The sequence below is a fragment of the Scatophagus argus genome, chromosome 7 (assembly GCF_020382885.2).
Source record: "Scatophagus argus isolate fScaArg1 chromosome 7, fScaArg1.pri, whole genome shotgun sequence".
NCBI classification, from domain to species: Eukaryota; Metazoa; Chordata; class Actinopteri; family Scatophagidae; genus Scatophagus; species Scatophagus argus.
Window position 1 is genome coordinate 20,736,282 of NC_058499.1, and position 15,689 is coordinate 20,751,970.

A 15,689-nucleotide genomic window follows, 5' to 3' on the forward strand; every position below is an offset into this window, starting at 1 on the left:
TTAAGCATTTATAAGACAGGATCTACAATGTGCTTCAGAGGTTGGCATTGAACCAGAGCAGGAGATATCTTTTGAAATAACAGCAGAAAGCACTTCACAAAAGGAATTAGCAGAAAAATAACATATAAATACAATAAATACATAAAAAATCAGATTAAAAACACCCTTTACAAACAATATTAGAAGATAAAATGGGACAAAATAACAAATACACAAAGGCAAGTTAATGATGGTGATTTGAAAGTAATTAGCAGCCAAAGTTCCTCAGCCTTAAATCTTAAGTCCAGACTGTAGTGTGATGATGATTTAATAAAACTGTTAATACAGTTATTATTTATATAAGTCACATACCGTAAGTTGTAATTGATGCACTGTTACATGCTGTACAGATATTCAGATGTTTCAGGGACTGCATATTTTTAGTTTTGTTGCGTGACTATTGTTTGGCTTTCATTGAATATAACATTAGGTTTTGTTTTGATTTTACTTCAAACCATGAACTCCTCCTAGGCAATAAACATAACATCATATGCACAAATCGACCCATTAATACAATATCCAATGGCTATTTTCTTCTGCAGGAACAACAGGGTCAGACCTTGAATATCTCACCACATTTTTATGGCTATCTGGTAAAGTCTTTCAGTTATTTGTTAGAATTCAGAAATGTGTCAAAAGTTCCTGATTAATTATCTCCAATAGGCTCGACCCTTACTTCCAGTGAAGGGAAATCTTAATGCTTCAGCATACCAAGACATTTTGGACAATGCTATGCTTCCAACTTTGTGGCAACAGTTTGGGGGAGGCCATTTTCTATTCCAGCATGACTGTGTCCCAGTGCACAAAGCAAAGTCCATAAAGACATGGCTGGATGAGTTTGGTGTGGAAGAACTTGACTGGCCCACACAGAGTCCTGACCTCAACCCCATCCAACACCTTTGGGATGAACTGGAAAAGAGATTGTGATTCAGGCCTTTTGGTCCAACATCAGTGTCTGACTTCACAAATGCTCTACTGCATGAATGGGCAAAAATTCCCACAGAAACACTTACACGTTATAGCTGCAAAGCTGTCTATGTTTTTGTAATGCAATGTCATTAAAATCTCAGCTGGTGTAATGGTCAGGTATCCCAATTTGTCTTTTGTCTATATAGTGTAACTGTCAGTGAAATCTGTCATATAACCTGGTCAACAGCTTCATCATCCCTTTGAGATCATCATGCACGAGTTGGTACACACAGAGCAGTGTGCAGATTACTGATGTCATCTTCAACGATTTCTGAGTCAAAGTTTTCAGCGTATGTTGGTTAAAGCTCCATACTGCAAGCTTTAATGTCAAAGTCTGGTTAAATCTGTAGCATAAATCACACGATGGAAAGCTGCGATAGAGTAGAAGATATTGCTTTACAGTTCATATTTTTGAGCCACAGTGGCTGATTGATTCAGAACTTTACCAGACAAATGAGATTCGGCTTAAGGTGAACCTGGACCAGCAAGTCACCAGCTCAAATCCCTGGTATGTTCACCCTATGGGTGAAGGGAAAGAAAATGTGTCCCTCTCTCTTTGCTCAACAGATAGCAGCTCCCACTATGCATGTTGTAACACCGTGAATGTGAAGAAAAAACCAAGGAACTTCAATTGTTGCTCTCTGGATAAATAATGAATGACAGAATTGTACACAGGTTGGCCATTCACCTGTATGGTCCTGCATATTTCAGTGTAATGATGAGCTGTGGACATGCAGCTTCACAATCCTTCTGAGAACCAGAGCCACCCTGATTTTAATGTGACAACGGGAGTTCAGGCCTTGGCCTCCGTCACTGTTATGCACACTTGGCAGTGGGCAGACAGAAGGCCATGGTGGAGGGAGGCACCAGGATGTCAGTGAAGATGGGTCGGTATCCTGCAGGCAGAGGGGGGGCGCACTGCTCCAGCAAGTCCAACACAGCCCCCCTGATGTCCCTGGACACATCACCACGGATATCCAGCAGTACAGACACATGCTCTTCACTGAGGAAATAACATGCGTGGTATCAAATCATTTTGCTATAAGGATCTAACTTGATGTTAATGCATACTATATATGGTGATTTAACAACCACTTTACAGTCAGCAGGGAGGTCAGATTACCTGATGTCAGGGTATTTGGCAGCAAGTCCAGAAACTTCCAGAATGAGCATACCAGGGTCTTTCAGCCGGACAAAGTCAGCCAGGACGGGTAGCAAGGCCAACGGATTGACTTCAGGTACCGACCCTTCACCCTCCTGTATAGATGCACACATCAATACATTTGAATGAAGCTGTAGGAGAACAGTTTGTAGAAATGTTTTGATTTTGAACATTTTCACACCAAACATATTTTAAACCTCTGTGTATTCAGTGCTCAGTCTAGTATTTTATTTACTTTACTCAAATAACTTTTAAGCTGCAATGGGATGCTAAAATACAGCCCTCTGCTTTTACAGCAGTATAAACAATGATTTACTAGTGTGTGCTAATGTATGTAATCTTGTCAGAAGTGTGCCGCAAAATCAGTCAGGTTCAGGACTCTCACAGACAACTATTTTAGGACTGATTACATGTACGTAATCTTTAGAACACTGAGGTACTTCAAAGTGTTTTAAGTCCATAAATGAACTTCTCGAGAGTCAGGTTCTCCTCACCAGGCCGTGGAAGATTTCTCTGAACTGCTGGTCGTCCTGAACTATCTGCTGGGCGAGCTGCCTCCTCTCCTCGGCACTGCGACACACCAACCTCTTCTGCATCAGAGCACGGACATACTCCACCACCATCAGCCACTGGGCTTCCTCCTGCAGACGCTGTAGACACCGAAATAACATTCAGCAGCCATGTTGGCCACACATACAAAGTTCAGAGAACTGAAAGACAAGAAGTCAAGCAGCTCCAGTGTTTCACTGCACAATGTGTTTTAGAGAGATAAAAGGCAGGGGGCTAGTGTAGTGTGTTTCAGCCTACATGATAACCTTTAATATGTCACTTGGCCGAGCCAGTGAACCAGAATTCTCAGTTTAACATCCAAAAGACAGAATAACGAACTAAGTCTGCACAGTAGGGACAGAAACAAAGCAAAGCTGTGACCTGTCGGCAGGGTGGTCGAACACGGCTGTACAGCTCCAGGTGACGCTCCAGGACGCTGCATAGTTTAGGGGTGGGGTCTCCCTGGACCAGCCAGGGTCGGGTCAGCAGGCCTGGGAGGAAAGGCTGAAGATCCAGCAGCAGCTGATCCATCACCAGGCGACACGCCCGTCTCACCGCCCGATCCAGAGCTGCCAGAGGGTTGGGGGGAGTCCGAGAGAACTGCCCCGCTGACCGGGACGACTGCTGCTGCTGCAGGCTCTCTGTGGACTTTCTGCATTTCAAACACACGAGACACAGTGGATTCCATTTACATCCGTATTTGTTATTTTTTACTGGCCTTATTTTAGTTAATTCTTATAATCTGTTGTGCTGGGAGAACCACTGGGAAGACAGCACCATCTTGATCAGCAGGCCATTACAGCTGTTGTGTTAAAAATACTGAACTGTCAGCCAGTGCACATTTGCTCATTTATTTTTCACTGTGAACCAACTGATTAGATGGAGTAATCATCATAGGGAGCAGGGTGGAGGGAAGTAGACAGCTGCTCCCAGTGTTTCACAGCTGCATGTGATGAGGCAGTGAACAGGGCAATGCAGCAATGTAAAAGATAAGCCATAACAAGTGCTGCATTCACATTTTTTTCACAGGAGTATTATCAGCAAAATGTAATTTAGAATGGAAAATACATTGTTGAATGGCCCTTTCAGTGTGTTTTACTATTATATACTGTTTATCTGATTCTTGACATCTTAATCTCTGCACCGTTCACTGGAATCACAAAGTCTCCCATTCATTTGTGAAGGGCTCAGTATGATTGGAGATGTTTGGTGGCAAATTGCCAAAGAAAAACAGAATATCTGGTGTGTTAAGAATAGACAAGAAACTGATAATCTCTTTTTCTGGTTCTGTTTACATTTACAGTATGAACTGACTATTTTTGAGCAACAACACAATTACCACAACTATTACACAATGCTTGCCAACCTGTTCTAGGTCCCCAAAGTGTCCAAAACCATTTTAGCAGGTTTCAAAAAGGACCCAAAAGGAAGACACTGAGAGGGCAGGTTAAAATTAATAAATAAAATGGTAGCTTTAGCAACATAAAATTGAAATTGGACTACTCTGGCTGCCAATAAAAACACAGGAAGCATAAAAATAGAGGAAAATACAGAACTAACAAAAGAACAAACTGGTGAGTAACAGGGAAACCAGGCAGGAACAAGAAAGGAATCCACAAGCAGCAAACAGCAAACTTTTAGTGGTTCCGGAGGGACAGTACATGGACGAACTACTCAGGAGGATGCAATTAACAAAGCAGGAACTGACAAAAAATTCAATTTAATTTCAAAATTAAAATAACTAAACTAAAACCCCTAATGCTGTCATAACATGAGTCTAAACACATTAGTGAAACAAAGTGCTGAAAGCTTAATCAGTGGTCATTCACCACCTTTTTGCCATTGTCTCACTTGAGGATGATGCAGTTGCTGATGGAGGCCAGCAGATAGTGGAGGTAGAACTTGTTTTTGTTGTTGCTCGGATCCCTGCGATGCTCCTTCCCTGATTCCACCAGAGCTTCTCGAAACCTACGATGTGAAGGAACGGAGGTGGAAGTGAAGTAGAAGTGTATGAGCCTGTTTCATGCATACTGAAAATAAAGTGGCTTGACAAGCGGTCCAGAGCAAAACTTGCATGAAGGCACACCTGTTGAGCAGGTTCTCCATCTCGTACAGTCCCATCTGTATGGTCTGATCTCGTAAGGATTCTCCGATCATCAGAGCCACTCGGGCATTCTCCTCCAGCATCTACCACAGTCCCACAAACAGAATGAATACACTCCAATCTTTAGGTGTGATGATGCTGAGAATGTGACTAAAGTACACCAAGTATGTTAAGAAGTGGAAAATTTAATGTGAGATGACTCAGCTGCGTTCTGGGTGTTACCACTGGTCATGCTCCCCGTGTATATGTACACGTGTTGTTGTATTTACTGTGTTTTGTTATGGCATCTGTATGGTTTACCTGTGTGATGATGGTGGGCAGGCTGGTGTGGTAGAAACCTTCATGGTCTGTGTCAGGCTCTTGGTCCCTCTGCCAGTCTTGCAGCTCCACTTGCAGAGCTTTGTGCATCCACTCTGATACACTCTTCTATAACAACAGGAACAACATGGACACACACATTCACTGTTCTCAGTACTCCAACATGGGTACCATCATATTCCTCTACATGTCGCTCATATGGTTCCTACAGAGTTTCAACTTCAATATTCCCAGCTTTTCCAGATATGCATTCATATTATTTTCATTAGTAGTCAACATGTACCATGACCATGTGTAATGTCTTTCTTATTCACTTTTCCAAACCCGAGTGCTGAACTATGTAGGGACTCTGTTTTCAAGGACTCAGCTAATTTTGTGGACGACTCACCCGAACACTCTGTACGTATTTGTTCTGCAGCTGTTCCAGTCCCTCAGTGGAGATAAGAGGTCCTAGTTCTTCTTTCTCCTTCTCAGCCACCAGCTCTGGATGACCCATCATGTCTGGGCTGCCAAATCAAGACTGTCAGACTCTGAGCTTTTCACAGTTAACTCTGTCCAACACTGGCATCCATATAAAGCTCAAAATTGTGACATTTGTGTAAATATAATTAACAAAATCATCATAATGCCTCATTAATGGACCTTATACTACAACACAAGTTGACAGGATTCTTTGTGGATCTTTATAGTCAAACAAGACTGCTTGTTACAGTCTGTCATAGACTGCATATATGTTGTTATGTTACATATGTTCACTTCAGTTCAACAAAGAAGTTCAACCAAAAGTTGATCCTTTGGTTTTGTCTGTTAGAGATGGAACCAAAATTTTCTGTGGAAACTCTCAACACATGACAAAAACAAATTGTTTGAGTTCAGATATTTATTGCACTTTAATAAGTAGACAAGTTTAGTTTTCCTTCAAACACAAAAATATCACAAAAAGGTGGTTCAACCTCAATTTGATTATTAAGAAAAAAAATGGTACTTGGGCTGTGGTGTCATACTTTGACTGATTTGGGGAAAAATGTATTTGTGATTAGGTCATTTAGTTCCACATGTGCTGTTAAGGTATTTATAAAATTCCACTGTGGACATGAATGGGTTTAAGCAATGAAGGAGGAAATATGGGGGGCAAAGTGTGTATGAAGGTAATCATCTGGATTTGAAATGAAACATAAAGTCAGAGTCTGATCCTCATGAGCCAAAGTGATGTTCAGGTTCATGGTGAACTACTGGATCAGCTCTCACACAAATTAGCCTAGATGAGTTCCATGTCCTCCACACTCCAATGTGAGCGAACAGATTACCTCAGATACAGACTTCCTTTGTCCTTAATGTAAATTTAGCTACACATTACATAAAGCAGCCACACACTGACAGTAGCACACAGAGCTTACCTGTTGTAGATGTGTAGCACCCAGTTGAGCACAGCAAAGATTTCCCCACTCTCCAGGTCCCAGCTGCTAACCTAGGCCACAAGCATCACTTACATGTGTATACTGAGGTTGTCAGCAGTTTGAAAACAGTTGTCATGCAAAAGATGAACATGTTGCAGCATTGGCTGATTTCTCTCCCATCGCTGACCTGTGCCAAGTGAGCATGTAAACATTTGTGGCTGGCCCTCAGGTAGGCTCCTGTTAGATGGTAGTGTGACGGGACACAGTGCTCCAGCAGGTGGCGTACGGTGGCCAGGTCAGCCATGATACTGTGCTGGAGAGCAGAGAGGTGGCCTGCCAAACCTGGCCCTCGTGTGTGCAGGTAGGAAACGCTGCGAAACCGTGCAGAAACCGCCTCATCTAGTACCTAGAGCAAAGAGGGCAGACTGTAACATACAATTACAAATTCAAAAAAAGGAGAAAGTTGGTGAAAGTGTTGTGGTTTTTAGCAGCTGGTGCTGACCTGGAAGAAGCATGCTCTCCAGCAGCGAGGTCGTCCTGGGGGCAGGGGCCTGGCGTTGCCTCTGCTCCCCCCTCTCTCCTCCAGTAAAGCTCGGTCCAGGGCCTCCTCCCGCTCCACTATCCTCACAGCTGATACAAACGGTGTGGGGTTTTGTCGCGCCAGGGCCAGAGCACTGCTCACCACCGCCCACAGCTCCTTACCTGATGTGAAGAGACCATCAGCGGACAGACAAAGTAAACAACTGTTGCAGTAGGTGAACAGTGGAACAGTGAACAGAGCTGGGGACTAACTATTTCCATGTAATAAAATCTAAAAATGAAGATAACTGTTATCTGTTACACTTATTGAGCCCCTTATTAAATTACAGTTACTAATCAAAATGTTGGTGATTACAACAGAGTTACATCCAAATGAAAGAAACTTATATGTAGAATGTAACATTATTCTGTTGCTTGGTGTATTTTCACTGCTCAGAAAGGCCTTCTTTTTCATATTTACTAACAGTTAAAGCTGTTGGGATGAAGTTGAGTGCAGCACCATCAAGGATAGAATGTTTTACAAAGAACTGTAAGTGTTTAGACCATTAGACTCCATTCACTGGGTAATATGAGCCCAGGTTTTCAGTGATGATTTTGATTGGTTCCCTTGCTTGAACTTGCCCATAATGAACAACAGTATTAAATGATTAAAGCTCTGATTTAAATCAAGGAATGTCCAAACCAAAGCAAACATTTAGTGACAGCTCTTAGTACTTGATAGGTTTCACTACTATAGAAAAATGCTGGTCTGTTTCCTGAGAAATTCTGCTGTGCTTTTGAATTAATAAAGCAGATTTTACTGAGAAAACTTGGAAGTTGTCTAGCCCCAAGATATCCTTACCAAGGGCGTCCACCAGCTTTCCCACACCAGAAAAATACTTGGCCACCAGCTCTTGGTCCTCTGTGCTAAGGGCACTTCCTGCTGTCCCAGCAGCCCCGTGGAGCTGCCAGAGGATGTCATCCTGCCAGTGCTCCAGATCCATCAGCCGGGCGTGGGCCTCCAGGAGACGCCGGGACTCCACCAGACGCTCAGTCTCCAACACCATGCTTCGAACTGCAAAGGCCAAGTCAGGGAAGGACACATTAATTCCTCAAGCTGTCAACAATTCATGCAATAACCTCTTACTACTTCTTGGCACTGTTACAGATTGAAGTTGCATATTTTAGTTTTTGTACTATGAAAGTTGTGGAAGCAGAAATGATGAAAATCCTTGGTATATTCTATAAAGATACCATTAGTGATACACAAGATGGGTGAAGGAAATCAGAAGTAGAAATCATAGAGATAACAGACTTTGTTTCAACTGTACATTAGTAATAACTACATTAATACAAAACATTAAATTGCGAATTAATAGATTTAATTAATTTAGAACCAAAATGACTCGTTAACTTAATTCACCACATTCTTATCAAGAGTAGTCTAATTTCTGATCAAAGTTGTCCTGAGGAGGAATTGTCACATGTGCAGTCAGATGTGAGTTGCTTGTAATATAATATATAATATATAATAACATTTACAGAGTACAGAGGGTGGACAAGGAACAGGAGCATCTGGAGGTTTAACATCTATGGTATAACCTGATACATTCACAGACTTATATCTACTCCATGTACACTGTGGGTCATAGTAGGAGTTAAGTTATAATCACTCACTCATTGGTAGGATTAAGACAAATGCAGCTATGGTAAAATGAAAGGTGAACTAGCTTTTAGCTACTGACATTGCCAAAACTATTATAAACTAAAATAAATCATCAAAAAAGAATTGCAATCGTTTCTTTTCCCCTAAAGAACATATTTTCATCTGTGTACAACTAACTACATTTTTTTGTAAATTAAAAGGGAAACTGGATTCATTATGAATGAAAGATTTCAGGCCTGTGTGTTCACAAAATGGCATCGCACCAGAGTAAAGTCGTGGCAGGTTGCTGACGGCAGCGAGGAGCTGACAGTGGTTGACTGACACTTCTCTCAGCCTCTCCAGAGCCTTCACCCCCTCTGTGTTTCTATTAGACTCTAAACCTGCTTTCTTCAAGGCATGTGACACCTCTTTCAGCTCAGCCCTGGCCTCCCGGAGCTGCTCCAGACCCCAACCTACCCCTTCCAGGTAGGACTGGACCATGGACTGGAAGGAAAGCAGCAGCACAGAGGTTAGTCCTACTGATCGCTAAACTGAGCTCATATTGTATCATAGTGTGTATGCGTGTGTGTTTTGACGTGTGCCTATGATGTCACCTTGAGCCTGGTGTGTATGGAGGCGGTCCTCTGACTCTCTCTCTTCCTGTATTGGCTCAGACGCTCCAGATGTTCAGGTCGACAGAAAACACCTGACGCCCACTTCAGGGCAGCACCGCGGGCCAAACACTCGGCCCTCTCCACCTCTGGCCATACCTCCACCACTGGCATCGTGTCTGATGGAAAAACAGAAGGAGCACAAGGGTCAAATAACGTCTTGAAGCAGTTGTGAGGGGTTTACAGAAATGAAAAAAAAAAACCAAACAAAAAAAAACAAGCAAAAACAACATTTGTTTTGAAAATATATGTTCTCAAATGTTTTTGTTATGCTGTTTTGTATGTAGACATCTTTAAAACGGAATGTCTTCTCAAAGTTCATGAACATGTGGAGTCTGCCCTGAAGACATAAATAAAACTTTAAGTTGTAGCAATTTCATGCATCAAAGTCTTTTGTGCAGCATTGCCTTAAGTGATGTCACTTGAGTCAACTGTAGTTGAAGATGAGGATGACAAGTTTGAACAGAGAGAGAGAGAGAGAGAGAGAGAGAGAGAGAGAGAGAGAGAGAGAGAGAGAGAGAGAGAGAGAGAGAGAGAGAGAGAGAGAAAGAGAGAGAGAGAGAGAGAGAGAGAGAGAGAGAGAGAGAGAGAGAGAGAGAAAGAGAGAGAAAGAGAGAGAGAGAGAGAGAGAGAGAGAGATCTAGCCCAACATATTATCTGCTGCTGGCACAACACACCTAAATGTCTGACTAAACTACCAGTGATTGGTACATTGATACATGATGAGTATGATTAGCTTGTTGGAAAGCATTTCTCTATCTGTGGTGAACTATTTTAATGTGAATCCTCCTCCTTTAAACTTTTTCTCGTGCCCTATGTTTTTGATTTGCGTGTCTTTTTCAATTTAGCATTACTAGGTCTACTACTAGGAGTCAACAGTCTCAGAAACTTTTAAATCAGTTTATTTAGTATTTTTAGTATTATTTTCAGTTTGTTGCCAACACACACAGAAGACACGTTTTTTTTTTTTAAAAAAAGGCTGTAACAGCATCACATAGTATGTGCTTTATTAGAGTCTAAGCTCTTAGAACCAGAGACCACACTCAGACTCTACCAATGATCCCTTCATACTGTGAAGGCCACTCTAGCATCTCTGCATTGTTTTACAACAGAGGTGAGTTACTTCACCTGAAACCTCACTAACACCAAAAAATGCATACACTTTTAGTAAATAAACCATGAACTTATATTTATTGAGTGTGGCTGCAGGTTAGGACGCCTTCTCTTAAAATGATCGCTAGACAAAATACACTTCAGCCTGTGGGTGGTTTACCACTACAGCTAAACCATTTCCTGAGGCAAAACTGCATTTTATTAGATCAAAACTGGACAGACTTGGTCTAAAGTGGATGAGTACTTTAAAATAACACAGTTTTAAAATCTCAAATCATATAACCAGAAAGTGGAAGCTGACTTTTGCAATGGGGGCACATTCTTCCTTTTGACAGAAAACCTAAAACTGGCCCAATTATCTACCAAATGAGGTTCAACTTCCTCACCAGTGTCATTATTTCTGTCTCCGCAGCAACTCTGTCTCCAAGAAATATTTGCAGAAACAAAATCCATTATGCTTTGCTAAGCTTTGTTCCCAGATGGGAAGTTTTCCATCAAAAGTTATTCTGTATTGCATTATTTAATTTCCCATTTACCAGCTCAAGAATAGTATGCCCTGATTTTGGTATAGCACTCAATATTGTCCCCAAATGTCCTTGCAGCTCTCCCACACTTTCACTGTTCACTGTTGAACTACCAACCACAGCCATCATAAAAAGAGACAGTTCTGAGAACGGGATATGCTGTACCAGTCTGAGTGAAACATTTCTCTGCACCATAAAGGAGAGGATCTTTTCTTACAGCGCAGAGAAGCGAGGCTCTGTTGTCAGTCGAACAGTCAGGTGAGCAGGATATCGTTTCTCATCTGTTAGTCAGCAAGACGGGCTTACTGCAGCCATTAGAGTCATGTCACAATGCTTCCATTTGAATTACACTTCTAAATTGGTCTTAACTGAATAATGTACCGGTTAGTGACTCAGCACAGAGTAATGTGCTGAACTTGGTCACCGGCATTGAACAGACTTTCTGTGACCTTAGGGTTTAAAGTTTAGTTTGTTGTGTTAGGTTCAGGCTTTTTCAGTGAGATGATGAGGCATGTGTAGTCATGTGCATGTGTGTGTGTGTGTGTGTGTAGATGTTTGGACCTCTCAGTTACACAAACAGGGCTGTCTCTGTCTCAGAGGAGATCATGGGACACTCTGCTATCCTAATCCATACTAAATCTGAGTGCTGAAATGTCATCATCAGCAACTCTGCAAAACAATAAACCATAGAGCTCACATTCAGGAAGGCTGGTGCTGCAACAGCACAGTCAAAAACACAACCGCACGGAGGACAATACAGCAGCTGCTCACTCATTAGCACACTGTAATGCTGCTGCAACGGTTGGTTGGTATGGAAACCAGCAGCCTGTCTGGTGAGGATGAAACATGATGGAGAATTACAACAATGGAAAAAAAAAACAAATAACAAACAGGTGTTGACTGCCTTTTAAGGGGCATTCTGCCGTTTTTGCACATTAATGTCAATTTGTGATTCACAGGGTACCGTGAAGATGTAGGATCCATGTTTATTTAGAGTTTGACCCATATTAGGAAGAAAGAGTCAGGATATCTGATATCAGGATATGCCTGCTGCACCAAGTTTTACTATTTTTGGGAATCTGTCTCTCAGAAATCCTCTAACCTTATGGAAGTGCATGACTAAAATGCTAGACTGTCACTTTAAATTAGGGTGTTTAGTATGCACAGTTTTCTTTGTTTTGTCAGAGTACTAAATGTAATTGAAACTGCTGACTTTCAAAGTTTATGCTTGACCTTGGAACCAGCAGCTGAGAGAATCTCACCATAAGGCTCATTTATTAGTTGTTGTGAAACTTGTAATCTTAATGCATGATCATCACCAGCAGCTGGATTTCACCCATTGTTATTGGAAAATAATAGTAGAAATATTATTATTCCTTTCTATGAAGCATGTCTTTACAGTAAAAAAAAATTTGAGTGGCCAAGTGCTCAGGTTCATTCATTTATCGCACCAACCAGCAACACTGCGGTCAGGCACAGCTTTGTTTTGTCTCTAGCTATACAGAGACTTTAGATGGAGTGGGTGTTGGCTGTTTAGCAATGTTGTCAACAGGCAAACAGTGTGTGTGCGTGTGTGTTCAGTATGTGTGTCCTGTTACCTTCTGGTTTGTCACCACCATTCTTCTGATCCCCTGCTGACATTGAAGTTCAGTTTTCAGCTGCCCGTCCACCCGGCGAGACTCCTTTTCCCCGAGGGCTGGCACTGAGGGTGCCCTGGGTGCAGTGCTGGCAGAGGAGGGTGACGAGAGAGACAGAGGAGAAGGAGAAGGAGAAGAAAGGGTGGAGGAGAGAGGGCACATATCCATTCTACTGACGGTTTTCCTCTTTTCACTCACACACACTCTCTCCCAGACACATCCTCTGCTGAGAGGCCGGCAGGAAAGGGAGGGAGCCGGGGGGAGGGGGGGATAATGCATGAGGGTGGGGAGGGTGAGGGGAGAAAGGGGCAGGGTGTAGGGAGATATGCTGCATTCAGGGGCCTATTGAGAAGATGGAATAAATACTTTCAGCAAATAATGTTCACCTTTTCTTTCCTATTCAAAAGCTTTCAGCCACACTGTCTTCATCGAAAGGGAAAAGCTGTCATGGTGTCTTGATTGTGATATATGATAAGTTCGAAATTAAAGTTATTTTTCTGCTCAAGTAATTGTGATTTTCTTTCTTGACCCACAGCATGGAGAGAAAGAGAGATGGCAAGGGAAGGGTATCAGAAAAACAATCCAGACGGTGGCAGAAGGGCTGAGGGGTAGGATATGGCAGAGGGTAAGTGGGCCTGGTGTTCCACAAAACCTCCTGGGAGTCTCAGAGTCTCCTTGACTCATAAAGGCAAACCAATTACACACAGTTACAGGAAGAAACAATGCATAATGGATAAGTCATTAGCCTACAACCCAACGTAAAAGAGGAGGACACAAAGGAGCCAAGAACTAATGGAGACTATGAGTGTTATTCTTTCACTGGATGGCACCAGACATCCGTCATGATTCTCATAACTGCATTAGGGAGTCATTAACCTCCTTTTAACAGCAGGTAGGTAAACACTGTGGCTCTATTGTTGGTGCTGAACAAAATGTGTTGAATTTTTCCACTGAAATAAAAACAGACTGTGTCACTGACCCTCTCTGATCCTCTGCAGCTGTTTGACCAGAGCCAGCTACTACCACTGAGGGAAGTTTGTTTATTAAGTCCTCTGACCCCGCCGCCCTGTTTACGCCTCTAAGTTTCCCGGACCTCTTCAAAACACACACACACACACAGAAGTGTGCCAAGTGGCCCTGTGGTTGGAGCCAGCACAAACATGCTATCTGAAGGGAACATAAGTCCATCATTCTTCAGTACTGCACTTCACATTTCCTCATGCAATTTTAAAATACGTTTGTGGGTACGTCAGTTTTTAAGTTCTTATGGTGAACTTGTTAGCATCCAGCAAGTATGAAACATTAGCATCTATTTGTAGTCTCGTTTCTGGTCTCCTGATAAATAAATTCATCCTACATTTCAATTTGTTTTGATCTCCATCAATGCCGTACAAATATTTATAGTATTTGGCTCTTTGGCTTCTAAATGCTCCAAAATGTTTTCCAACTAGCTACTAGTTTTTTCTGCTATTGGATGCCAGGAAGGTAGCTTGGGTATTGAGAGCTTTTTTTTTTTTTTTTTTTTTTTTTGACTGACAACAGCTGAAATAATCTAAATCTTAAATAATCTGAGAGGTGCAAGATAAACTTGTCATAAAAGTCATAAAACCAAAATAATGAGCTGAAAGATGCCAAAATGTTCCACCGTTGAGGGGAATTGCAGACATGGGTGATATTTCTCAGTGACTTTGGCTATGAGCTACACATTTCGCTTTACACAGTAATTTGGCCTCATTGTTATCATGTAATTCTGAGCATAGCTCATTTAAATAAAAAGGAAATACATCTCATATTGAAAGACTAAAATAAGTTAGAAATCTGCAATAACAGACTCTCTGAAAGTCTCCCTTTCTGTCACCTCAAAAATTCAGTTTTCAGAATTCTTTTCAGGAAAAACAAAAATAACATTCCTCTTTTCTGACTTCCTCTGATAATTTTTACACAGTCCCTTATTTTCACTACTAAGAGCATTAGAGCACAGGATGAAGAACTTTGCTGTTGAACAAAGGAATCAAACCAAAATGTCCACATGGTACGGTGTCTACCAAACCCTCATTCTGTCAAGGTGGCTGCCTCTTTGTTTGTCACACTAACAAGGCCATCCTCCTCAGTATCATCTCTTCTATCTTTGCCACACAGGAACAATTTCCTCCAGGGCCATGTAAGGAATAGAGCAAAGGCTGACACACCAGGATGTTGTGCAGAATGTATTCCTGTCAGGGAGGGACCATATTGCTAAGGACAACAAGGCCACTGACCTGCTGTTCTTCAGTCTTGTCACACTGCAGTCAAGGTTCTGTCCCTGTGTGCTCAGTCGCTCCCTCTGCTGTAGATCTAACAACAATCTGCTCTGCATCCACAGCTATCCTGAAATCAGTTCAAGATTAAGTTTAGCATCCAGATAAATTGCAGTAACGTGGTAACATTGTACCATTGAAGTGGCAGCTCGTTGACTAGCAAATGGTCACATTGATATGAAATTTACTGTTGATGATGCCCTGATGACCTTTCCTTCAGTTGTGGGAATATGTTTTCAAGCCTTTATTTGCATTAACCTCATGTACTGAATTTAAATTACTGCCCCCAAACCTGTCAAAGGCTCACTGTCCACCACCTAGCATTTAAAAAGCCTGAAACAGCCAGTGTTTCAAGCTCAATAATGTTGTATGTGCACTGAAAGCTGAATGAAGCGCTCCCCTCCCCTTGTTGTTGTCATCACCTTGAGCTCCATAACACCCAGCACTGCCTCCACCCAGAAGAGCTATGGAACGAACAGGAAGTCTAATTTGAGACCACTTCCTGTATGACATTCCTGACCTGAGCTGCCTTCCTGCTAGACTCTGTAAGATCTATGGTTCCACCAGTGAATGTAAATGTATATAAAGGGGTATACAGAGATTAAAGGAAAGCTTTAAAAATTCATTAAATCTGCTTTGTCTGTGACATCAAATAACACTTACTTTGACATGTTTTCTACTGGAAAGAAAATTCAGAGATCTATGTGTTAAAGTATGATACTGATGAGTAACTATAAATTAGTCA

At 41.9% G+C, this 15,689-nt stretch overlaps 1 protein-coding gene across 1 annotated transcript; it reads right to left on the reverse strand.

Moving 5' to 3' along the window:
- Nucleotides 1-1,058: 1,058 nt before the first annotated feature.
- Nucleotides 1,059-15,630, reverse strand: exoc3l1 (exocyst complex component 3-like 1). The gene is made up of 16 exons (XM_046395394.1): nt 14,906-15,630; nt 12,609-12,735; nt 9,317-9,492; nt 8,987-9,206; nt 7,920-8,132; nt 7,041-7,240; nt 6,726-6,944; nt 6,539-6,609; nt 5,530-5,647; nt 5,124-5,249; nt 4,806-4,906; nt 4,571-4,687; nt 3,101-3,371; nt 2,665-2,820; nt 2,132-2,265; nt 1,059-2,011 (listed from the first exon to the last, which is right to left on the reverse strand). Exons 2-16 carry the CDS (start codon nt 12,649-12,651, stop codon nt 1,825-1,827), a joined length of 2,352 nt encoding a protein of 783 aa, XP_046251350.1. The 5' UTR covers nt 12,652-12,735; nt 14,906-15,630; the 3' UTR covers nt 1,059-1,824.
- Between the last annotated feature and the right edge of the window lie 59 nt (nt 15,631-15,689).

Bases quoted from the DNA above. Each gene is read 5' to 3' on its own strand.
- exoc3l1 (XM_046395394.1), bottom strand. From the start codon at position 12,651: ATGTCAGCAGGGGATCAGAAGAATGGTGGTGACAAACCAGAAG. The intron at 5,648-6,538 runs GTAAGCTCTGTG...TTGATTTGGCAG, and splicing joins GTGCTACACATCTACAACAG to CCCAGACATGATGGGTCATC. The intron at 4,688-4,805 runs GTGTGCCTTCAT...TTCACATCGTAG, and splicing joins ATGGAGAACCTGCTCAACAG to GTTTCGAGAAGCTCTGGTGG.